General features: G+C 42.1%; 1 protein-coding gene across 1 annotated transcript; it reads right to left on the reverse strand.

Annotated features, from left to right (window-relative positions):
- Nucleotides 1-2,223: 2,223 nt before the first annotated feature.
- Nucleotides 2,224-23,646, reverse strand: KMT5C (lysine methyltransferase 5C). The gene is given in 10 exon segments (XM_007429784.4): nt 2,224-6,744; nt 6,746-7,583; nt 8,312-8,496; nt 9,010-9,146; nt 9,716-9,735; nt 12,895-13,058; nt 13,439-13,548; nt 15,544-15,709; nt 15,869-16,008; nt 23,558-23,646. Coding segments are annotated over 9 exon segments (1,752 nt in total). The 5' UTR covers nt 15,979-16,008; nt 23,558-23,646; the 3' UTR covers nt 2,224-6,722.
- Between the last annotated feature and the right edge of the window lie 2,566 nt (nt 23,647-26,212).

Genomic DNA, 26,212 nt, shown 5'->3' on the forward strand with positions numbered 1-26,212 from the left:
AAAAAAGAACTGGCCTGTTGCCCAGTGGTCCAAAGTCCTCTTTTCTGATGAGAGCAACTTTTGCATCTCATTTGGGAACCAAGGACCCAGAGTCTGGAGGAAGAATGGAGAGGCGCACAATGCACGATGCTTGAAGTCCAGTGTGAAGTTTCCACAGTCTGTGTTGATTTGGGGAGCCATGTCATCTGCTGGTGTTGGTCCACTGTGCTTCATTAAGTCCAGGGACAACGCAGCCGTCTACCAGGAGATTTTGGAGCACTTCATGATTCCTTTCGCAGACGAGCTTTATGGGGATGCTGACTTCATTTTCCAGCAGGACTTGGCACCTGCCCAAACTGCCAAAAGTACCAAAACCTGGTTCAATGACCATGGGATTACTGTGCTTGATTGGCCAGCAAACTCACCTGACCTAGAGAATCTATGGGGCATTGCCAAGAGAAAGATGAGGGACATGAGACCGAACAATTCAGCGGAGCTGAAGGCTGCTATTGAAGCATCCTGGTCTTCCATAACACCTCAGCAGTGCCACAGGCTGATAGCATCCATGCCACGCCGCATTGCGGCAGTCATTGCTGCAAAAGGGGCCCAAACCGAGTACTGAGTACATATCCATGTTTATACTTTGCAGAGGTCCGATATTGTTCTATTTCCAATCCTTGTGTTATTGATGTCATGTAATATTCTAATTTTCTGAGATTGTGAATTTGGGGTTTTCATAAGCTGTACACCATAATCATCACAATTATACCAAAGTAAGGCTTGACATATCTCGCTTTGCATGTAATGCGTCTATCTCATATATTGGTTTCACCTTTTGAGTTGCCATACTGACATCAATGAACATTTGCACGATATTCTAATTTTTCGAGTTTCACCTGTACTTCCTCAAATGAAGCCAAGGAAAAGAGTTATATAAAAGTCAAGTCCGAGCATTAGAGACATCCTTTAGAATTTTACAAGAACCACAGTGGTTATTCTACCATCTAATGAAAAAAATAAGTGAATTATTTTAATATATTGCTTTTATCTGTTTCACTGTTTCTCTTCCCTTTTCAACTGAAGCTAAAGTTACTTACAGCATGTGCATCTCTGAAAGACATGCTTAATGGGTAATTAGAAAATTAAATATATTTGGATTAAATATCTAATTGATTAGAAAATTAAGTATTTTTCCAATAAATATTTTATTAAAAATTAAATATCAAGCTTCACAGAGAAAACAATTCAATACCAAAGTTTAACGATATTGTAGCTCTTTTCAGTTGATCAGTAGAAAGGCTTTTTCTATGATAGATTCTCCACTGTGAAAATATAGAAATAGAAACAAGTTTTATTTGCAAATTTTACATGAAAGAACTAGATCATTTGTACCAAGTCTTTAAAATATCCAGGAAGGGCAATATGAGGGTAACTGACCTATTTATTGGGAAGTATCAATTAAACTATAACCATTTCAGTTCCCTTTTTTTTCCTACTGTGAAGACTCAAATATTAATATCATGTATTCTAATGTATTTGGGTCCTTTCCCTATTTTTGTTTAAAGTATTTTCTTTTTAATTCATGCATGTAAACAAGGGTATATAAATATATTAATTCTTATTTATGCATTTTACTTTTATTTACTATACAGTGGAACTTCGGGTTACGAACGCTTTTGTTAACGAACTTTTCGGGTTACGACTAGCTCCGGCCGCAAAATTTTGCTTCGGTTTGCGAACTCCGCCTCGGGGTACAAACAGGATATGCGGCCATTTTCCCTCCCGTGACATGGTCCGCGGCCATTTTCCGCCCAACACATGGTCCGCGGCCATTTTTCCGCCCCGACACATGGTCCGCGGCCATTTTTCCGCCCCTGACACATGGTCCGCGGCCATTTTCTGCCCCTGACACGTGGTTGTAGGGAGGGGGACTCTCCCTCCAAGCAACAGCCGCCTCCCTGTCCTCCACGCCATAATGGATTAACGGTAATTACACTGAACCTTATGAGGAAATTTGCTTCGGGTTGCGACCAATTCGGGCTGCGGCCAGAGTCACGGAACGAATTAAGTTCGTAACCCGAGGTACCACTGTATTTTGGGTTCATGACAAAATAATAAAAGACCTGAACTGAAATATGCCTACATTAAGATGCCATGCAGGCAAGATGTAAAGAAACAATAACATATCTTACTAGGAAACATTATTGTTCAGCACTCAAACTATAACATCAGATTTATCCTCAATGTTGTGAAGCATTTTCATTTTGTTTTTAAATTTGTTTGCTTGAGCCCCAAATTTCCTGTGTTCAAAACAGACCTTTCTGCCAAAGCATGGGAAGGAAGAACAATCTATCTGTTGCTAGATATTATGTAATCATTTAACAATGAAGCTTCATTTTCAATCATTATACCACAGGTATACTGTTTTTTATTTGTGTTTACAAGACATTCTGTCTCTGCAGAATGTTCTACTTCCCTTAGGGAGGAGAATACACATTGAGTCCAATGTTCTTAGCATTCATTTATCAGTCTAGATAATGAAATAGTTTATAAAGTCCATTTTTAAAATAGCATTTGTTATACCTGAAGTAATTCTGCAAATATACCTTCTAACAGCCAGTCTTACATTTAACCTTCTCATGTACTCAATACATATATCACAACATCAAGAAACAGGAACAGTTTTAAAAGAGTTTATTTCAATCAAGTATTTTAAAAAGTATTATGCACCCCCCCAACACACACCATTAAAAATACAAACACGTATTTCTGCCTTTACCCCACTTCAGGATACCGGCCTGATCATGGGGCAGGAAATACCCTGAGGCCTCAAATTTCCACACCCGGAGCTGAGAGTAGCCTCCATCAACCCTTCAAATATAGCACCATTAAAAAGACAGACAACCCTCTCCTACCCTCCCCACCCTCTCCTGCTTAGTCCAAACTAATATACACCCAGGGCTGTATGCACTCAATCATGCTGCACCAATGCAAGATTTGAGCTTGAGTCCAGGTCCTGTTGAATTTCTTCTACCTAAGAAATTCTAGCCCTTAACATTGGGATGGCAGATTTGTAATATACAGACCAGCTAGGCTAGATGGGAAGCACTCATCAATTTTTCCCGTGGCAAAATTTCCTGTAACATATTGCCCACTGTAACAAAAGAAAAAACATAAGAACTGGTTTTCATAATTCATGCAGATTCAGAGCTTGGTTTATGTTACTTCTTCTTTTTTTAATGTAGAGCACACACATACCCCAGAAATATGCTCCATGTTACCCCTTCCACCTCTCCTCTCTTCTGGATGGTCAACTGCTGGAAGAGTCCTCTACTAAAATAAAGCATTGCAAGTATGCTGAGAGATGGGAGTGGTACAATGGAGCAAATTTCCCACAATCCTAGTTAGTGCATATTATGGGCTGAGCAACTTGTTTCCTAATGAAGCAAGTTTGTAATGACCCCACCGTAAAAGGCAGGTAGTTAGACTGATGCACTGTGGTTAAAAACTGGGGCAGAAAATGATATACAGGCTTCTACCCAACCACTCCCTGAGGAACCCAGCCAACCAGAGACCTTCCCCAGTGTCCAGGTTGCTTATTTTTCCCACCTATGTGAAAATCAAGGTATCTTAGCATACCCTCCTGAGCATAACTTTTATGGAGAGGTGGAATTTTTCTTTTGAAATGGGGGCACATTGGCTCCAGGCCAAAAGCATGTTTGAAAAGACTTATAACAGATGCAAGAAGTAATGTAATAAACCATGGTATTATCTGGGAAACGAGCAGAGACTGGACATGGAGAAGTAAAAAAGCAGGCTGATCTAAAAACCTACTCATACAGGATGCTAGAACAGAAAATAAGTGGATCTGCTACCATTCCACCTCATGAGAGCATGCGTGTTTTTAATCTGGAAGCATGAAAGTCGGAAAAGAAATGACAGGACTTAATGGACACTGGACTGAAAGAAGACTGAAGTCAGAGACTGGAAGAGTGCCTTGATGCTTCCCTTCCCAAACGAGGTAGCACAAACCATAAACCCACCTGGAAAGATGGGAAAAACAGAGGCACAGAAAGGTGAAAACTGAGCCCCAGCCTGCCTTTTCACAGAGAGTGTACAGTATCCTGACTAGCAACATCCACCCTTCCCACCCCTGACCTTTCCCCACACAAAACCCTTGACCATCTTGCCCTCTTTGTTCCTCTCTCCCCTCCCCCCATTACAGCTACTACCTAAAGGCTGTGCCACTAGCCTGCAACTATTATCTAACATGGAACATCCACAAATGGAAAGTAGCAAGCAAGAAAGCAAGTCTGGGCGCCCACATTAATAGGAGTCATGAAGTCAGAAAAATCACTAAAACCCCTGTTTCTTTTTAGTACATTTATCTATGCTGTGTGCAAACATTGATACACAGATGAAAATGCACATCTTGTAGAAGAAGCCTCTTTAAAACTCAAAAACTAATGAGACATCATCCCTTATATTTAGGTCAAGACTATTGTCATAGACACTCACATATAGGCACCAAAACAGTACCATATATAGTGAATCACACATATTCTGTGATGCAACTAAACAACAATGTGCAATTAACAAGAAGTCACGGGGATAACTGTTATGAAATATTAAATGATTACTAAACTATGGAACTTTTGGGGAAGAAAAAAATGCCTACTTTTTTAAATTTTAACAAATATAAAACAAGCTTATAGAGCAGGAAAAGATGTGCAATTTCAGCTACTGTATATCCCAGTTCTTTTAGTGAGCATTGTGATATCAAGTTCACTAACATTTTTTAAACTAACTTTTTCATATATACATAAATATATATGAGGGTCTAGGAGAGTAGAAGGAAGAATGTGCATTGACTGTGGTAATTCTGGACAATCACATGAACACCTGTAAGAAAATATTCAAATCACTAGCAAAAAGATGCTATTGTTATGCCTTCCTAATCAATATATAGAAAAATGCTGTTTCTGTTATCTCTGCATGCCTATTTTTTATGTGATGCTTTTACACGACTATGCACAATTACCAGTCTATGGTCATTCTTCCTATGATTTCCTTCTCAGGATAGGCTGAACAGCTTCAGCTCACCCTACCTCTTAAAGGCTAACATCTAAAAACCACTTTCAAAACCACAGTGATTTCCCATGAATCAGCACCTATTTGCAGAGCAATGAAAAACCCAGAATTGCAATACATTATGAATCTCAGAGCAAAAATGCATGCCAGACAAACTAGATGCTACTCTAAAAGCTCTATAAATTCCTAACTTCAGAGATCAAGAAACCTTTGCTGGATTCTACCCATTGGTATTCAAAAGGAAGTCTAAGTTTAATGGAACTTATTCTCAAATGCGCACAGCTTAACTCCCAACTTAACATGACTTTCAGTGTCATCTGGAAAAGCTTAACACCAAATGCACCAAATTACAGAACAAACAAAAAAGGAGGGGTTGGAAAAGGAACATCAGGCTGTCCTAACTCTTGGATATTCACTCCAGAGTCAACACCACAAAGGATTCCACAAAATTTCAAAACAAAGCAAGAACTCAGAGGGAAAGCTTGACTGCAGTGTTTTCACCCATTCAATAGCCACCACCTCCCCATATAACTTGCACTCAGATTTCTAACACCAGAATGTGCCATACCTGCTCAAAATCCTAAGAACTGTCATGGCAAGATGAATGAGAAAATATACAGAAAATCCACTTACCATGTGTGGCTTTGAACTGAGCTCAGCCACATTTAACTGAGTAGAACTTTTATCCTGCTCATCAGCCTCTCACAGAAGGAAGCCCCTTTATCACAATGCCCCTGAGCCAAGCAGCTCAACTTTATCAAATATAAAACACCTGAAAATCTAAAGTTCATTAATATTCTAAAAAGCCCCAGTAGACATCTGTTTAAAACTCCAGCAGGGAGAAGAAACAAGTCACACAGATTAACTAATATAAAAGTAGCTTCCAAAACTAGAAAATTAGACGTCTTGTAACAATAGGCACCCAAACAGTGAGATGGCAAAAGAAGAGGAGCAAGAACATTTAACCCCCTATTTAAGCCTGTTGAGCAAAGAGCAGCCTTCAGGCTGAATGCCAATGTGCACTTCTGGTTGCTGGTTTTCTCACAATAAATTTTAAAGAGACTTCCCTGATTGGATGCTGGTTTTCTTTTCTCCACAAGTCACTTCACCAATGCTGCCTCACTCTGTAGGGACAATAAATACCAAAATACCACGTCCATCTGCCAAGAAGTCTATGATTATGGTGCTATAAACCAGAGCATGGGGACATCTAGAGTAGAGAGATGAAAGGACTCTGTGGCAGAGAAAGCAGAGTTCAAAGAAAAGACCAGGCGGCAATCCCAAGCATCCATGCAGTCTACTATATGGCTTAAGTTTCAAGGGTATACAGTAAGGTTTGGCAAAGTAGTGGAGAGCAATTTTTTAAAGGAACAGTGAGGATATGATGAAGGAAGTACCCTGGAAAGATAACTGAAATATCATCTTCAACAGGAAAAAGAAGGAATAGAACAAAATGCAGTGTTTCTAGCAGAGAATACCTTGTGCCCACTGGGGACATTACTTTAGAAGAGATGTTATCAACCCATACAAGGTGATTGGGAGAAGGGCTCAACAAAGACAAAAAGTTGGATAATTTCAGACAAATTCTGGTAGATGGGTTTTGCCCTGGTTATCAAGGGTAAATTCAGTCAGAAGCTAAAGTCTGTTTTCAGTCACAGGAGATCAGCCAGATCAGGACAGTTCCTCACAGGAGCTTGCAGCCACCTCAAGGTTTATGGAGCCATGGCTCACTACCAGTCGAAGCCGTTTGGGTGGCACAAAAGGGGGGAAGGAAACCATTCGCTTAGGAAGATGTTGCTCTTCTGCTTGCTCCTTCTCCATCTTGTCTGAAGAAGAGTGCTGCCAGCACTGCCTGCCTCCAAAAAGTGGGCCTTCAAGGCGGACATGAGCATACTGGGAAAGCTTGGGGTCTACTGTTGCTAATGACAGCTGGGATCTGGGCAAAACCTGAGCTTGGCGCTGGGCCATGCTCCTTGTTCTGCACAAGAACTGACGGGATGGAAGAGGACCTGAAGAATCAAGGGGGACTTGCTGTCCTGAGTGGAGAACCCCAGATCCTGATTCACGGGTTTCTATGACATCAGCATGACTCTCCATATCTCTTGAATCATATTCCTCAGTTCCTTGGCTAAACTCCCCATTGGTGATAGGAGGTTTTCTCTCCTTAACGTCACACACTACTTCTCTATGAAACCGCGCCCAGTCCAAGGGAATTCTTTTCCCAAGATTCACTACCAAGCTGCACTGGCCTGCCAAGCCCAGGCTTCCAGGGCAACTGTGCACTTTTATGAGGGAGCAGTGCTGCTGGGCCTTGGAGTAGCAATTCTTGTTTCTCAAAGATTGCCTCAGGTGCAATACAGGCAGCACAGGAGGAGGACAACGAAGCAGACACACCAGGGGCTGCTTACGGAGCTTGCATCTACGTGCTCTGCAGGCCAAGCAGTTGTGCAGTGGGATGTATAAAGGCTTTAGCATCCTGGGATACCAGCGCGTGGTATATCTGTGTACAGCACCTAGAAAAGGAAAAGAGATATCAGTTCTAAGAATACCACTCCTCTCCCCAATTTCATCTTATTTAACTACTGCTGCCAAGTCTTCACTACACAACAGGCAACTTCCATTTCTCCCTGCTGCAACAGTAAGACTTTTCAAGGGCTTTAAGAAGATGAAGCAAGTGTACTACTGCTTCACCATTCAACCTCTGACACTAACAGCCATAATCCTATAACACTCTTTCTCAGAATATGCAAGTATGTGACTCTAAACAGATCTGGCATAGGTAACCTCGCTGTACTTGTCAGCGGCCCCACAGAGAAACTGCGCATTTTCCTGGGATCACACAATAACTGCAAGGTCCCAAAAAACATTAAAGAGGCAGCAACAGGGTTGCATACCTTTTCCACTTTGGAGCCAAATATCTGAACTTTGCTTACTCTTCCCAATACAGGAACTATAATGTTAGCTACCCAATTAATTCTGCCAGGCTCTAATCTAATAGCTAGAATGGTTCTTGATTATCCATTTTAATAAAGAGCAAATTGCTACTTTACTTTTGTTACCACAAAGGGAGCTGAGATAACTACCACTGTGGAACAAACACTGAGGTTGACAGGGATGGAATGGAAGGCTCATTACAGGGGGCACGATGATCACATCACAGGGGACATACAAACTATATTGCCCTGCACAGCACTATGATGCACAAAATCCATTCCAGTTAAGCATTTTTTGCATATCTCACCATGTAATTGTGACTTCCTGCGCCGGGCTTTGTGTCCCACTTTCACACTACGTTGAGCAAGCTTGCGAGACTGGTTTTTCCACCTCTGCAGACGACCATCTGTCTCTCTCAGCAGGTATTTTTCATTGACTGAGGTAGATAGCAACGGTGTCTGATTCAGGAGGCGAAAAGCTCCTTCCCCCTTTCTAAGAAGTTGAGAATGAGAGACAATATAAGGAGCAGCCCAACATTAATCAAAAAGATCACTGCTTACTTAAAATATTTATACATCCCTTTCTATCCTTGGAAAAAACAAACTCTAAGGTAGTTGCCAAATGCGTGAAAAATTAAGACATAATAATCATAACACTGATGATCTCTGTGGCAGAAGAGCTATAACTTCCTCTTCCTAGTCTTTAGATGCTACTGTTGATCTTATGAAGGCTCTTGGGATAGTTGAAGAAAAAATACTGCCCCTCCCCCCTCAAAATCCTATGCTAACTAGCAATCATCCCTTGAGAACTGGAGCTTGTTAACACCTGGGCATTAAGCAGTCTGCACTTCTTGACAGGAATGATTGCTGAAAGCACTGGAAGATGGGAGCAAGAGTTAATGGAGATTATCGTTTAATTTCCCATCCTCCAACTGTTTCTCAAAAGCTCAGAAATCTGACCATCCCAGCTCCCAACCTTTGAGATCCCGCTCCTCTCCATCTTCACCTTTCACAAGTGTAGCATTCGCATAATTCATTGTTCTCCCCAAAGAAGCCGTCACCATAGAAGCATGTGATCTCATCATCTGGCTCAATGTCCCGCAGCACCTTGACACAGGCAGTGTTTCTATCCATTGGGACAAACTACAGCACAAACATGAATATGGGGTAGAAATAGCAGGAAAGAAAGGATAGCCAGAAAGGAAAGGCAAGAAGCAGATTCAAGAAGTCCACAGGAGAGGAGGAGAATGCAGCAGTCTCTTCTTCCTTCAGAAAGCCCACATTTTCCAGTTTCCAAAATCAACTCTTTCTCAAGGCTATTTGTTTACACTGGTGCTTATGCCTTTGCAGCCCAGTTTTGCAAAACAGCATATCAAAGAGAAATTTGGTTTCTTCTGGTCCTAAACTATGGAAAACTGTATCATATTTCCAGCTTTCAGGATGGGAAAAAAGTCTGGTACCTCCCGTGAAGAATTAGAAGAGTAATGGGGTAGGGCTTGTAGGATCACAAGGAGATATTTTTCTAGCTCAGGCACTTTCCTACTCCTACTACTGTATTGTGCCCTTGGTCTATTTCAGCCTCTCCCAAAATATATTACCTCTCATTCCTATTCACTGCAGTCAGTAATACATTTAGGGCTTATCCCAAGTTCAGAGTCTTGTATTCTAACGAACAACATTCCCTGCCCCAACAATAAGCCAACACAACTTACCTTACAGTTTGGTCTGCAGTCTGATTAGTTCCACAACAGGTAGGAATTACATTTTGGAGGGGAGCAATAAGAAGAAAAAGGGAGATTTAAAAAAAGAGGTAAACATGAATTACAAGCATTCCTTCCTTACAGGTTAACAAGCTGCAGCAGAGACAACTTGCTCATCTTTTCAACAATACGTTTTGCTTTGCCTTGAAGCAGTTATAAATCTGAATCAATTGAGGTGACAAATTATGGTAACCAAATAAAGAGAAGTATTTTGCTTAAATCCTCACTTTTTTCCATGCTGGAACTCAAGGTAGTATATTTGACATTCCTACATAGGCTCCCATAAATGTATTATATCAAAACCTCCCTTACTTCAATAAGGTGTAAAACAACTGTGCCTGATAGTCTTATTCAGTGGTACCTCGGGTCACGAACTTAATTCGTTCTACGACTCTGGTCACGACCCGAATTGGTCGTGACCCGAATCAAATTTTCCCATAAGGTTCAATGTAAATATGGTTAATCCATTCTGACCCCTACGAATTTGGTCACCAACCAATTTTGGTCACCAACCAAATCAAATTTTCCCATAAGGTTCAATGTAAATACGGTTAATCCGTTCTGAACCATATGTATTTTTTTTAAACCACAAAAATATGAAACAAAGTACAATATAGTACAGTATGGAGAGAAAGAACACTAACCTTGCTTGAGGCGACTTCTGGCGTGGAGAACAGGAAGGCGGGTGGGGAGGCGGTTATTGTTTGGAGGGAGAGTCCCCCTCCCTACAGGAAGCCACGACCACGTGTCACAGCAGGGAAAATGGCCGCGGATCCTGTTCGTCACCCGATGCGGAGTTCACGAACGGAAGCAAAATTTTGCGAACGGTGCTGTTCGTGAACCCAATTGTTCGTGAACAGAAGCGTTCGTGACCCAAGGTACCACTGTACTTTTGCTGAAATTTTAAAAATACTGAAAGGAAGCATGTTTTTCTATGAGTTTGGTGGCTGAATAAGGAGAAGTTTCCAGGAAAATTCAATTCATTATTGCCTTTTGCAGTTACGTTCTGAACCCTAAATCTATCAGATAATCCCTTGGTCATTTGAAGACCTTACTAATGCAGCATTTTAGGCAATTAACAACTAGGGAAGCTTTCTTAAAAGAATACCATCTCACAAATAGATTGTAAACAAACATTTAGAACAGCTTATTCTTAATGTCTTTTTATGCCTAGGGGTTTTCTTATGGATGAGACACAAGTCTATGATTAAATTTTGAGGGAAATTGTTTCCAACTTCAAAAAATTGGACAGTCCTCTATTCAACACGAAAGCAACAATCCTGGCTAGATGGTCAAACACATCTAGGATAAGAAGGTCTTTAGAAAGCGCCAACTAATTTTTCATCAGCCTTTTTGCAATCAAAATTCTATCAAATTCTCAATTTTTATAGGACCAGTCACATGATTAAACGTCCCTCGCTATGAAAGCTCACACAAGAACTAGCATCAAGTGATCCTAATCTACAGGCCACCTATACTGATAGATAGCACCCACATTTCTTCCAGTTGCCAAAATAATCACAATTCTTGGGAAATGCTTAACTTAGAAAATAATAGATGATATAACTTGCACAGGTGCACATACAGAGTGACATGACTAGGTCAGTCTACAAAGGAACTGCTTATGTCCAGTCATTAACTGGGCAGATATCTAGGGATATTTTTATTTCTTTAGAACAAATTGTCCTTCTTTAAGCCTCAGTGCCTTTACATTTCAGTAATTCCACCAAAGAAATAGCTGAGACCATAATGCTCTTTTCTTTTTTACTAAAATATCTCAAAATAAACCATGTCATTAGTAACAATTCATCTACACATTATCCAAAGACAATGATTTTTATAGTCAGTAATAAAGATGCCTGAGCATTATTATATGTCAATCATATTAACTAGGAAAGTCTACTCACATTTTCCTAACAGAAAACTGAAAAAGTATCTATACATTAAATAGACTTTTAAACATTTTTTCAATTAAAACAATGCAATTTTGGACACCCCAGTAAGTTGTTAAGTATATAGTTTCCTGACATGAGATTATTAACTCTTAATGCTGTAATTAGGACGGTGCAGCGGTTCAGATTTGAAGGGGGAAAGGTGATTTGGAGGCATGAGGGCACTCACGTTGCTCCAGTGGCAATTCTGTAAAGAAGTTGTGTCCTTTTCTTTTTTCACACAGTAGCTCATGAAATGCCACACTGGATTTAAGGAGGTGTCAACAGGTCTAATGAGCATTCCCATGTGAGCTCTGAATCATATTTTCTCATCTGAATCCTGATTACTGTACTGCCCTATTAATAACAACTGCATATTTTCTAAATACCAATCTCCAGTCTCCACCACTGTTTGGTTTCAATGTATCCTTACCGATATCTATAGAAAATTCAATTTCCCCAAATAATTGATTAGAATATTACTTATTACCTCTCTATGATTTGGGATCGTTATCTTGATTCACCTCATCAAGCTAATCGGTTGGTCTAGTCTTATAACTTTACTTTATCCATTATCATTTTCACACCAATTTAAACAGTTTAAAGCACCTGCCCCTCTAATTTGCATAGTGGAAAATGTGAATTCAGATGTTTTTATTTTTTGTGTCAGATTAGAGTTATTACGAGCTCTGCAAAATAGCTGGTACTTCAGTCACGTCTAAGTTCATCTATAACAACACTAAAAGAACTATACTCAAAACAGCACTTTTTTCCCCTTGCACCCAAACTAATTTGGGACCAGCATTGAAAGCTTTGGCCTTACAGTATCTTGCTGGCCAATGACCAACATTTTCTCAGAAGTACACGAATGCAGTACATGAATGGCTCTTTAGGATCTCAGAGATTTCCTTGATGGTTTGCTAAATTTCACTGAAGAAGCAAAATACCTAATTTAACTAATTCAGGGATAAATAGGCAAAGTTTTATTCAGCATTGGAAGTGGCATTCTAAGGTTATTCTAGAAAGAGGTTTATTCTGTCATCACTGTTTTCCAAAAATATGGATAAGTATACAGCACTATAAGGCAGGTAAGAACTTTCCTGGTGCCAGGAATAAAGAGTTCCAGCAAAACTATGGGTGGAAAAAGTCAGAAGAGGAAGAGAAAGAAAGAACCAGGGCTAACTGAAGGCTTCCACCTACCATGATTAATGAAGGCGGCAGGCCCTAGCCAGAGCTGGGCACACTGTTTCCGGGTGGAGTACATGATGCTGAAGTCATTTTCACCTGCTCGGAGGAAGCTCTCATCTGGTTCTGTCAGTTCTGCAATGTAGCCCTCTAAAAGCTCCAGTTTATCATTCTTTCTCCTTATGGGAGGGAAGAAAAGAAATAACCTCTCCTATCAAGAGGACCATACTGCTGCAATCTCAGGTATAACAGGCAAGAGCACATACAGGGTTGCTTCACTATCCACTTCCTTGCATGCTGGTCGGAAAGAACGTTTTTCTGATGGACATGCCCTCTTATAGAATACTCTCACCAGAAAAGCACTCCTTGCCCCTCCCTTTATTTTCCTCTCAGGAAAGACATGTTTTTAACTTTCTGACACTAGAATTCATTGTACTCTATTATACATTCTTGGTTTTTATGGTTCATAGTTCTATTTCTATTTTTTTTTAGTATAATCCAGCATGCAAGTAAGTTAATAATTTTGCCACGTGGGGAAGGAGTAGCACTATGATCTTACCATGATTTTGTAGATACCACCCGGGCTCCATTTATTTCTAAGGAATATCGACTACAGCGTCTGATGGCAAAACCACTCTCAGGAAGGAAAATGCGAAGATACCGAAAAATCTGGGGTGGTGAGGAAGAGAGAGAGAGAGAGAGAGAGAGGGATGGCTCCCATCAATCCAGGTTCCAAGATATTCTCCGAATTAAACTCTATGTCATTTTGGCTCCCAGTCTACCCCCATCTTAGGATTCTAGACAATTTCTCTTCTTTTGAAGAAATAAGGTATCTTATTTTGGCCTGCTGGAGTTTACCCCTTCTAAGAAAATGCATAGATTTTGAAGTTAGACTGCTACTGAGTCCTGAACATCCTTACAGTGAAAAGCCTTTTTAGATTTCTTTCGTCATCTAGGGAAGCTTTATTTAATGGAGATAATTTCTCATCAGTAATTGGCTACCATAAGGAAACAATGGAAAGGGGCAAACATTGTGATAGACAGCACAGTCTGTTGTCAATCTGTAAGCGAACTTGTATTGTGCAGACTAGTAATGATGTGGTTTATCACAGGAAGAGGAAAGATCTACAACTGGCTAAAGAACTAATTGTATCATTTGGAAAAGAGACAAAACCAGAACCAAAAACAAAATATTGATACTGACACCACAGAACATCAGGATTTTGTGAAACCAGTGAAGGCATAGTCAGAAAAACAGAAAGATATCGGTATTCAAAAATAAATAAATAAGGAAGATGTAGAAATTGGGTTAATTTTGAGTAACGGGTTATTCATATGCAATGAATACTTTATTATAGCAATTGATGACACCTGTGACACTAACAGCAGCGTGCCTCTAGATGAACAGATGGAGAGAACAAAAATCTCTCTGTTAATAAGAGTTATCAACCAAAAAATAAAACTCTCATTATTCCTTGGATCTGCCTTTAATGACTTTCTATAGAGCAAGCAGAACAAAGCAATTCTGGTTATTAAATAACCGTAATTCATTAAAGAGAGGAAGAAAAAAATCAAGTTCCCACCATACATATAAATACGGAGATGGAAGACAGCAGTGGAATATTTAATACCTCTTGAAACCTGAAGCGCTAAGTATCAAAATTATCTATACACCCCTGAAATAACTAAATAAGAACTTGAAAGCTAGCATAAATATTCAGTAAGAGGAAACAGAGATGAGGCAGCACTGGGTCAGATTAAAAAGTAGACATATATTGTGTGTGTGGGGTTGTTATTAGCACAGAGATACACACACACATGCACACATATATATATTGAACAAGGTATCTTCTAAATGTGTTACAAGATATGGTTTATGGGAGTTGGTCCAAGAGATATGGAGGATACCAGGTTGAATATAGTTGGACATAGGCATTTTAGAATGCAGACAAAGTATTATATGATGGATAAGATCAGTGCAAGGCAGCTAATTGGAAGAATCAGTGGAGGGAGAGGCACTAGGTTAGTCACAATGTTCATTTTCTTTGAATATGCTTGCTCTCTTGGCATATAAAATGTATCTAACTGTAACAATTTTCTCTTTATCCAGCTCACTTTCATGTCAGTTGAAGATGCTTAAAAACACCAAAGCTCAGCCAAAAAGGAAGGAAATCATACTTCTTTGTCCTTTCATCAACAGCCAGCCTCTGTGGCTGCCAGCTTGTGTTACAAGTAACATAGGCAAGTTACAAGTAACAGGCAAGTTAAAAAAAAAGATGATAGCCTAGTAATTGTTTGTCACTTAATTACAAAGTTAATGCTAAGTTGTATGTGGCCAGAGCACCAATACGATACATCTAACCTGGTCTAGAGAAAAGGAAGGCATAGACTAGATTAGGGTAAGTACTTTTTTCTCATTTACGTTCTTACATGATTCACTTTTAATAATAAATAACACGTTATGGAACAGGCTTTCCAAGCCTGTTTCTTTGGAATGGTGTTAAAATAGAACTCCCACCACCCTAACTGCCATGCTGACTAGCGTGATAAGAGCTATAATGTAATAATCTGAAAGGAACTGGCTTGGGAAGAAAAAGTCTATCTAAATAACTCTTTCAGACTTCAACATGCTCTCCAGCCAATAGGCAAAAGACAGGATTGTACATGAGTCTTGAAGGCGGCTTCTTGCTGATGGCTCCGGTTTGCAAAATACTGGCAGGCCCAGCCACCCTGCATCAAGGCTTGATACGCGGCTTCTAGGTCCTTGCGCTTCCGGAAAGCCTCCACCGCCTCCCGTAAATGGTGCTTTCTTCTGATAGCTGGGAGTGGGCTGTAGAAATGAAAGAGGATTTCTTTTGAAACATACTTTTTTCCTTACTACTCTCAATCCTCACCACTTAATATCCATATCCAATCTAGATAGATAGACAGATATTCATTCCTGCTTTGCAACCTAAATTTTCAGAGTTATTCCATTCCCATTCCTTACCTTACATTCATTTTATGTGTCTTAAAGCCAAGGTAGGAGTCAAGAATTAGTGTCGTGGCAAGGTCGTCATTCTCACATAGCTCTTTTGCAGTCACCCGAGTAGAGCCCATCTTCTTTCCAGAACCATGCTGTTCTCAACTCTGCTAGCCACAAGAGAGAGGCAAGGCAGACAATTAAAGCCAAATACACAGGGAAGTTGGGAACATGAATCTAAGCTCCAATAAATGCAGACTAGCAAATATTAAAATAAGCAGAAGCACTCCCTCCCAACACAACCATAATTTTATCTTGCTATTTGCACATCACATGAACACACAGCAGAGATTTTCTTTTTCTAAGAAAGGCAGCCTTTATTAGAACTGTTCCAACATACTAAAAACTAAAAAAATGGCGTAAGGACATTTTGCCACGTTTGCTCATAATTTTTCTACTATGTTGACTTTTCTATTGTGTACTGTAATTGTTATAATTAAAGTATAAACCAAGAAACAGTTTTTATAGATGTAGGTTAATCAGTAGCAAACTCAACATGAACAAAAATTATTTTACTATATATTATGGTTGATGTAACTTTTTAAATATATGTGGCAAATCTTCAAGCACCATGTTATTAAAGCTGAAGTTCATATAACATTCATTTGATCTAATCAACAAATCACAAACTTCTCCATGGCTAGGAAAGAGGGAATAAGCACTGCAAAGATCTCTCCTGAAATATTCTCTTAGTAAAATGTTTCAAAAGCATACTACATAACTCAAAACATGAAGTATGAATATGTTTGTGGGGGAATCTAGACTCCAAAGCATTAAATAATTCCTGTTCAATCTCCCTCAAATTGGTACCCTCTATAATGGGAGTTAAAATCCTTCTAGAGGGAATCTTTGGAATAGATATCCAGCAGGTGGCAGCACCTGACCAACCTTGTGGGGCTCACCAGCCAAAAAGAGTCAGAACTGATTTGTCCTTGGATAGGAGAACACCAGCAATCCCTGAGATGTAAACTAGATTGGGAAGTCAAAGAAACATTGTGAAAGGTAATGGCAAATCACTTCTGTATTGTTGTCCATGTAGTCAGCAAAAGTTCAGCTTGACCCAGAGAGACTACATTTTAAAATACAGAAACATTTAATGTTTCTTTTGTCTGTGAATTTTTGCTTCCTTCTAGTTCTGGAGATACTACAAAGATGGCGTAGTCTTATAATTGGCAGGCCCCAAAACCCAAAGCCACTCAGTCTTGCCAGGGTTCAGTTGAAGCCTGTTGTTCCCCATCCAGACCCTCACAGCCTCCAGGCACCAGGATAAGACATCCGTGGGGGCAGAAATATATAATTGAGTATCATCAGCATATTGATGATACCTCACCCCATGGCAATGGATGAGCTCACTCAGCAGTCTCATGTAGATGTTAGATAGGAGTGGAGAGAGCACCTAACCCTGCAGCACCTAATCATCACTGACTGGAATCGACCCCGGAGAAAGGAGGCGAACCAGAAAAACACTGCTGCCCACCCCCAATCCTGAGCCAATCCAGAAGGATACCATGGTCAATGGTACTGAAAGCTGCAGAGAGGTCAAGTAGGATGAGGATGGATCCACAACCCCCCATCCCACCCTCGCCAGAGATCATCCAAAAGTGCGACCAATGCCGTTTCCATCCCATATCCGGGCCTGAATCCTGACTGAAAGGAATCCAGATAATCTACTTCATCCAAGGTCCTCTGAAGCTGCTGTGCAACCACATTCCTCAAAAACTGTCCATATAGTGGAGTCCAGCAATGGCTTCTTGAGGAGGGGGTGAACCAAGCCCTCTTTAAGAGGTAAAGGTACTCACGCATTCAAAGAACGCTGTAGATGTCTCTTCTTTTGTTTCATCTCCCTCAACTCCTCCATGAACCACAGGGAGTGGCGGGATCCATGAAAGGGGAGGTTGCATGGGCATGATCCGATCCAAAGCCTCAGCCACCCCCCTATTCCAAGCAGTAACCAAGTCTTCAAATGAATCATGCCACAGACCAGCAGGAACAGCCCCAACTCTCTCTGAAACCCATCCGGATCCATCAGTCGCCAGGGGCAGACCAATCTAATGGGTACAGCCTCCCTGCAGTGGATAGTGACACTAGAGAATCCCATGGTAATCAGTGCATGATCTGACCATGACAAGGGAGATATCAAGAGCTCCCCCAATTTCAGATCACACTGCCACTGCTCCAACAGGAACACCAGATCCAGTGTGTTACCACTGTCCCGTGTCAGGCTCTGGATGATCTGGGATAGGCCCATGGCCATCATGGTGGCCATGAACTCCTGAGCTGCCTCAGCCACCACTCCTAGAGAAGGCAGATTGAAGTTCCCCAAGACCATAAGTCTGGGGAACTCCCCTGCCAACCCAGAAATGAAGTCAAGGAGCTCAGGCAGGGAGGTTGCTGTGCAGCAGGGAGGCCGGTACAAAGCAACAATCCCAAATGATCCCTAGAGCCCAACTTAATGAACAGGGTCTCACATCCAGTAGCCTGTGGTGCAGTGCCCCTGAAAGCTGTAAGAGATTCCTGGATGACAATCGCCATACCTCCACCCCTGCCCCGGGGTCTCGGCTGATGCCTCACTGAAAATCCAGTTGGGTATGTCTCCGAAAGGGCTACCCTCCCCCTTCTGGGCCCAGTCATGTCTCCGTAATACATGCCAGGTTGGCCCTCTCACTGATTACATCACAGATGAGAGAGACCTTATTACAGATCGACCTGGCACTTAGAAGCAGCAGCTGAAAGCCAGGGCCTCTGAAGGTCTACTGACTGGGTACAGAAGCTGAGACCAGGGAGCTGGAACAAGAAATTGGTATAGGACAACGGCCCCACGTTCCCCGAGAACAGCCTGCTCCCTGTCTCCCACCATATCTCCCCATGCCCATCACCTCCATAATACTTTGGCCCACCCCTACCCCCCCAAAGGCAGCACCATCCCCCAGTCCAGGCCCTCCAATTCCCAAAGCCGGGGACCTCCCACTGTCCTCCACTCCATGCATCCCAGGGAGGGGAAGCCAGGAACCCTGAGGCACTTTAGCTTCACTAGCTCTCAGCGCCATCAGGGTACCGAGCGACCACCTCCCCACTCTACCCACAAATACACTCACAACACTCCCACTCAGAGAGGCCCCTCCCTTGCTGCTCTCACCAACTGGTCAAGGGCTCCTGTCCATTTACCCCCATTCCCACCAATCTCCTCCTCTGGCTCTTGCCCAGAGGGGAGAATCAGACTACAGTAGGAAACCCTCAGTCCACAGTCATAGGCAACTTAACCAGTAGATGGAATCCACGCCAAAGTGGTCAGTAGTCGAATTTTTCCTCTCCGGAACTGGCAGAAGGGAAGGCAAAATGGCCTCCACGGGGAGGGAGAATCCACAATAGTCTGCCACTCTACTATTATTCTCTCCCCGCCTAGCCACTGCCAACTCCTCCAATGTCCCAGAGTCGTCTCAGATGGAAAGCTGTCAGGGTCACACAGTGTCGCGGTGGGCAGAGGGCCTCCACCATCAAAATGTGATTGGAGTCCCTCAGCATCGCCAACCAGCCGCAGGAATCGCCCTGTCCTCCACCAAAAGTCCATGGGGGGAGAGATGTCTATGGGGGCAGAGATGTCTGCAGCAAAAAAAAAAAAAACTGTACAGCACAAAACTGCCACAAAGTCCACAGGCACGGCCGCAAAGTCCTCAAGCACAGCAAACGTGGCAGGCACAGCAGGCAAATGCAGCAGGCACTGCCGGCACAACAAATCCCCGGCCTGCTCCGGCAGCCCAAACAGGTTCTCCAGCCACCTCCAACCAGGTCCTCTTCCAGCCTGAACATTCCATGACAAAGTCTGAATCCTGACTGAAGAGGGTATAGATAATCTACTTTATTTCTGCACAACCTTCCCCAAAAAGGGAAGATTAGAAAGTGGTCAGTCATTCCTCAAAACCAGTTGAATATTTATTCAATCCATATGGCTGCTAATCTATCCAATGGAAATGTTACAGCTTCCTGAGTAGGTGATATATCAACACCTCTTTCAGGGCAGGCAGAACCAGCCCCTCTCTCAAGGATGCATTCATTACTCCTCTGACCCAGTCTTTTGTCACCTCCTTGGGAGCCTTCACCAACCAGGAAAGGCAGGGATCCAATCAACAAGTGGCAGAGCTAAGCACTTTGCCCATTTCCTCAGAACCAACAGACTCAAACTCATCCCAGATAATCTTGCAAGGAGACCCCTATTTCCTGTAATGGACTTGCCCAGTTGGCTTCTAACTAAATCAAAGCAATTTATATTCCAGATGAATATAAATATTGTTGTGAAAACAGGACCTTGAGGCTTTTTCAAGAGAACATCAATTGCTGAGTTAGGAGGCCCCATGACTCTTAATATCGTGGAAGCTATACTACTGGGATATCAAGTCGACATTCTTGTCATCCCTTTGTCTCTAATCAACCAGCTCCCTGAGCAGTTGTAGTAACTTCATGAACTTACTTAAAAGTCTTATTGGATTGCAGCAAGACAGAAATGCAGATCAATCAGTTAATGTGGTTTTCTTGGCAGCAATATACAGAAGTGATTTGCTGCTGCCTTCTTCCTGGATATTTTTGCAACTTCTCATACTAGCCCATAGCTATGGTTTTCATTCAAATACTAACCAGCTTCCAAGCCCAGCCAGGTGCTGCCTCCTGCTGAGACCATATGGCTAAGAAGGCCAAAGTAATAATTTGAAGTGAGAGCGTAGCTATGCTCACCTGATATGCATACCCATGGTTAACTGAACCACAATTTACTCAGCCCAATTCTGTGGTTTAATATGACACACTGAACCACAAACAAGATATTTTTAACCTAGTATGTCGGACAGATCCAATCTATGTGATTAGTCCATGCTTCAATTATGCTGTATGAAACCATAAAAGGATACAGCACATAGATGGCATAAAACATAAACTCCTTTCCTTGAAAAATCAGGAAATTGGGGCCTGAATGCCAGAAAAATTGAATAGTCTTAACAAGTTATCCAAACTTACTTCAGTTCCACATCTTACATTAAAATTCTTTGTTTGAATTACTCATATGCAATTTTTTCATTTGTACAGCAGATGTGCAAAGTACTGTAAATCCACTGTGCCAAAGTGAACGGAGCAGATTCTCCTCTTTCTACATGACTATCTCTATCTTAAGGTAGAGTTGTTGAAAAGTTATACTTCTTTTTCACATACAGTGTTAAGCTTGTCTGTAAGGTGTTCTTCAGAAGAGACAGGGTGTCAAATTAAAGATTGCAGTAATTTATTTGTAAGGAATGCAAGTCTATTTCCATGCAAATTCCTGTTTCATAGTCTGGGCCAGAGAATTTCCTGGCTTTTGTTTTCTGAATTATAACAGGCTAGCAGTTTCTTACTTTTCTTCTCCTAATTCCCAGCACTGCCAGAGGAGGAAAATGGCAGTTAATTAACTCAGGATGGCAGAATTTCTGTAATTACATTAATTTCTTGGGAATGGTTATAGGAGCATTTTATGTTTTTAAATAAATTAGCTTTTATATGAGTAGATAAAGCAGCATTTCCTAACCTGGCACTTTTCAGTTGTATTGGACTAAAATTGGTAGAATGAGGACAAACTATAGCCCCAAGATTCTTCTGACTATAACTGCTGAAAATTTGTAGAAATATTTGTTACTGTTTTGAGATACAGAGCTTGAAAACTGTATCGCATATCCTACAGTAAGCTTAACATAGTTTAAAAAAACAAAAATACATCTTCAAAAACCAAGGAAAAATGAATACACACAATTTGCATCATTGTTCTGTTCATCATGCTCTTGGATTCCCCCAGTGTGTTAAATGCAGCTCTATGCCACCAAACTTTGCCCACCCTACTGCACATTGGGAAGGCATCAGTTTGGGGCAAAGAACACAAAGAGTCAAGAGACTGTATGCTTGCTATTTACCAGTATATAATTGTGTCAGCCTATTTTTCAAAGTTGTTTCAAACCAAAATCCTCTGATCTAGCTTGTATATCACTCTACCATCAATCTAACCAGGGTTTATTGGGTAAATGATAATTGGTTCCATTCATACATCACACTAAGCAGCAAACAAGCAAACCACATTATGGCTGCTGGCACTGTATGAACAACATTACTGAGATATCTCTCCTTTACAGTACCTTCACATTATTAGTTTTGTTTATGAAATAAGCAAGATGCACTACCATAAGTTTACTGGATGAAAATGAACATCCCAGGATGCTATGAGGGGAAAAACATTATGATTTCATATACCTGAGTCCTTTGCAGAAGGAGTGGAAACCAAATACAGTGATAATTGTGTACATATCAAAAAGCTCTAGAAATAAATGCTAGTAAACAAGAACATTCTGAATATGAAACAAATGGTACAAAGTTTACTCCCATTCTTCAAACAGCTTCCCATGCCAGATTGCTGTGATAAAGATCCTGCCTCATTCATCAGTGAAGGTCTAATACAATTTTCTTTGCTCATATTTATCTTTAATTTCATTCTTCATTGGGGGGGGGCATAATACTAAAGACCAAAATCAGTGCAATAGCAGCTTTAACATTAAAGTGTTCTATAAATGTCCTAACCACCTACTACATCAGACATCTTGAAGAATCTGCACAGTCACTTATTTTTAATGTAACAGTTTTAAAAGTCAGCGACCTGCACCATATAGAAACTTTATATATAGCAGCAGTGTGTGAGACAGTGTGTGCAATAATGGGCAAGAGCCTCAAATGTACTACCATGCTGGATTCCGGTGCTCAGTGCAACATAGTTGAGGAAAGGAAATTTCTGGACCACTTCTATAAAGGGAAGATGCTTTAACACAGAACTAGGAGAGCACAAAGTGAAGAGGTGAGAGAAAGCGAGATCTGACCATGTGACAGATTTGAAAAAGAAGAATTTAACTGGCGACTAAGTCTAATCAGACTTTCCAGCCTAGTGTCCTGCAGATGCCTTGAAGCAAAAACTCTTTTAATCCCATTGGGAATGCTGCCTAAAAATTATGGGACGTTCAGTATGTCTGGAATACACCGAGTTAGGTAGGCTAGTCTAAGTGTAAACGCGTGTTTATTTGCAGAAAGCCGATTACAGAGCACGAAGGGGGGGGGATGCACCCTTCATGGCAAGGGCAGGCAGAGAATGACAACCTGGTTTTGAGGGGGAGCATGAGCAAAAGGGGCTTTTCTCATTCGTAGAGGCTATTTATGATGAAACAGTAGAGGAGCGAGAGGGAAAAGGGGGCTCTGACACCTCTGAGAGGAAATGGGGCTTTGTTAGATCAGGATTTGGACTGGAAGAGAAAACGAAATGCGGGCGGAAAGAGCGGAAAGGGGGTTTCTTGATATCTTCCCCACGGAGGGGAACTGACTGACTGACAGGCGAAGGCTCAGGCGCCCACTTCGGCCCCAGCCTCGCGCAACCCTCACGCGACCCGAGGAGACGTCCCCTCCCTCTGAAACCCTCCCCTTTCCTCGCCGGATCCCACGCGCACCGCCTTGGTCTGATCGCCGCGCGCGAGAGAGCCCCCGTCCTTCTCCTCCCCCTCCTCCACGCGCGCCGGCGTTCCCAACGGACTTTGCCTCCACAAACCCTCCTTCGCTTTGCCTCCACCCCCCCTCCTCCTTCCCCCCGTTCCCTTTCTTCCTTTCTCTTACACTCAGACCCGCACGGGCGCTCCGTTTCTTATTCTCCGCTGTTGGTTCACCCGCCTCACAACGAGCGCGCGCCCACCCGTCCCCCCGCGCGATTCGCCCTTCCGAAAGCCTGTCACTTTCCCGGCCCCGTGGCTACGGCGTGCCGTTGGCCAAGCTCAGCCGTCAATCACAGGCGGCCCCACCTTCTTCCCGTTGTGCCTCCATTGTGCCCCCGAAGCAAAGACGGCCTCCCGGACCTCCCACCCGCGTGCTCGGGGCTGATTGGCGAAGAAAGACTTCCTTTGGAAAGGGGAGTCTCGGCCTGTTATTCGATAGAGTAGATGCATGTTGCCGCTGATTCCTATCTCTGCTCATATAAGGGAAGGGGAGTGGCCACAGTTTATTCGACGATGCCGGTGTCCATTAATCTTCAACCCGCCTTCCGAAGTCGAATGAGGACGCGGCCCCAAGCCTACGCGCCCGATTGGACAAATTTGCCGCCTGTCAAATTGCTTAGTGTTTCTTCTCCAGTCGCGCCTTTTTTGGAACAGCGTCCTGCCTGCAGTGTGCCTACTGCACACATTAGGCTGGAGCAGTATTTTCCTATTGGATAATTGAATGTCAAATGAATGTAACCGCCCCCTCTTAGGAGCTGCCCCGCCCCTTATCTTCATTGGTCAAGTGCAATGCTTATCAATGAGTAAGGCACGCCCCCAGAGCTCATTGGACAGTTCAATGGACTTAGGACCAATCGTCCCCTTTCTTCAGTTCCTATTGGAGCTGCCCGCCCTGGTTGATAAAGAGTAACGTTCGCCTAACCTTGACGTAGTAATAGTTTTGAGAGTGGGAGTTCCACTGACCGAGCCTCGCTGCCCATTACTGTAGATCCCGCCATTTGGAATCTCCCGCCATAATGCCGCCATTCTCTATTGGTCCGACTTGGTCTATCAGCTTGCCTTACCATTAAGCAAGTTTACAGGTCAACTCGGCCGTCTATCACTGAGCATCCACACGATTTGCTTGAGCTTATAAAGTCTCGCCTATCACGAAGAGGAACCCACAGAAACAGGTTAAATTTAGGTAGTAGGCTAGTTCAAGCTTCAGTAGGATTTTTTTTTTTTTATACCAAAAGTGAACGGAGATCCCACCCTTTCTAAACGGAAATCCACTTTTAGTTCATCCTAAACATCCTCATTTCAGTGGTATAAATTTAAGAAGAGGTACTTTATTGTGGTCCTGCCTAAATAGCAGCACCTAATCAGTCTTGCAGAAAAGTCAAATGCTGTCTGAATGGGAGACCACTCAGACGTGGGTTACAAGTGGGTTGTACAAGTGGGAGACCATTCAGACGTGGGTTACAACCCAGAGACCTGGGTTACAAGTGGGAGAAGAAGAAAAGAAGTTGCCAAGAAAACTACTTGGATGTGCCATGACGTCACTACTGTATAAGTCAAGCTTGTTTTGAAACAGAATTTACCTGATAGTTATGGTAACTGGGAGGCCAGAATATTTACTGATTTACTGAAAATTGGCAAAAGAAATGTAGATTTCTGATCTACTGCCTGCTCATCCCTTACTACAAGTTCAGTAACCTTAGTCTCAGGCTAAAGGATAGTAGCTTCAATGCCCATCCGGTTAGATTTATTCACATGGACTAGAATCATGTTCTGTTTAAGCACCAACTCGACATACAGAGGATGGAACTGATTCGGATCCTCAAGGAATAGCAATGTTGCCATTCCTGAAGCTTCAGCTCAGCTCCTTGGGAACCTCCAAAGTTGGTGGGTGGAGAGATCATGTATCTATATTCATATAAAATATGCATAATTACTAACAGTTAAGGGATCCTCATTAAGCTGGACAGAATTGCCAAGTGGCCTTGTGCCGTTCAACGTATTTATAAATGATAGAAAATATGATTATCCAATCTGTGGGCAGTATAAAAATAGAGTGGATAGCAGGCATCCTAAAAGACAGTATCAAGATTCAGAAAGATTTTGGCAAGTTAGAACAATGGGCACAAACTGCCAAGATGAATTTCAATAGGAATAAATGTGAAGTTCTTCATTTGGGCACTAAAGGAAATTAAAGGCACGAGGATAGGGCGGGGAAGACCATATGGGATAGCAGCACTTGGAAAATGGATCTGGGTGGATCACAAATAGAACATGAGCCAACAGAGTGCTGTAACTGCAAAAGAAGAAAATGTAGTCCTCAGCTGCAGGATTGTGTCAAAATCAAGAGACAGTTATTTATTTAATCAGTGTGTAAAGCCACCCATCTCAACAAGTGACTCTGGGCAGCAAACAACATACATGGTAGATTCGAAGAAGACACACTGTTGTGCAGTTCATCTGTGGACACAAAGTTGGCTCTGCAGTCCCAGTCTGGAAGCTCAGAGTCTAGCACAAGGGGGGGGCCTGAAAGTCCACTGTTGTAGTAACTATGGGTGTTATTCTGTGAAGCCACTCACAGTTTTCTATCAGTTTTTGGCGACACCTGTTTTCAAAGCCGGTGGAGGCTTCATAGCACAGGGCTTGCCAGTGGGTTCTGTCAGCAGCCACAGCATCTAGTTCCCTTGGCTGGATGTCACAGTGGCGTAGGGTTTCTTTCACAGTGTCTTTGTAGCACTTGCGTGGTCGACCTCGGAGTCTGTTCCCAGACTCCTGTACACTA

Source organism: Python bivittatus, unplaced genomic scaffold (assembly GCF_059951505.1).
Source record: "Python bivittatus isolate LINGU-HERP-01145 unplaced genomic scaffold, Pbiv_v1 ctg000440_np1212, whole genome shotgun sequence".
Lineage (NCBI taxonomy): Eukaryota > Metazoa > Chordata > Lepidosauria > Squamata > Pythonidae > Python > Python bivittatus.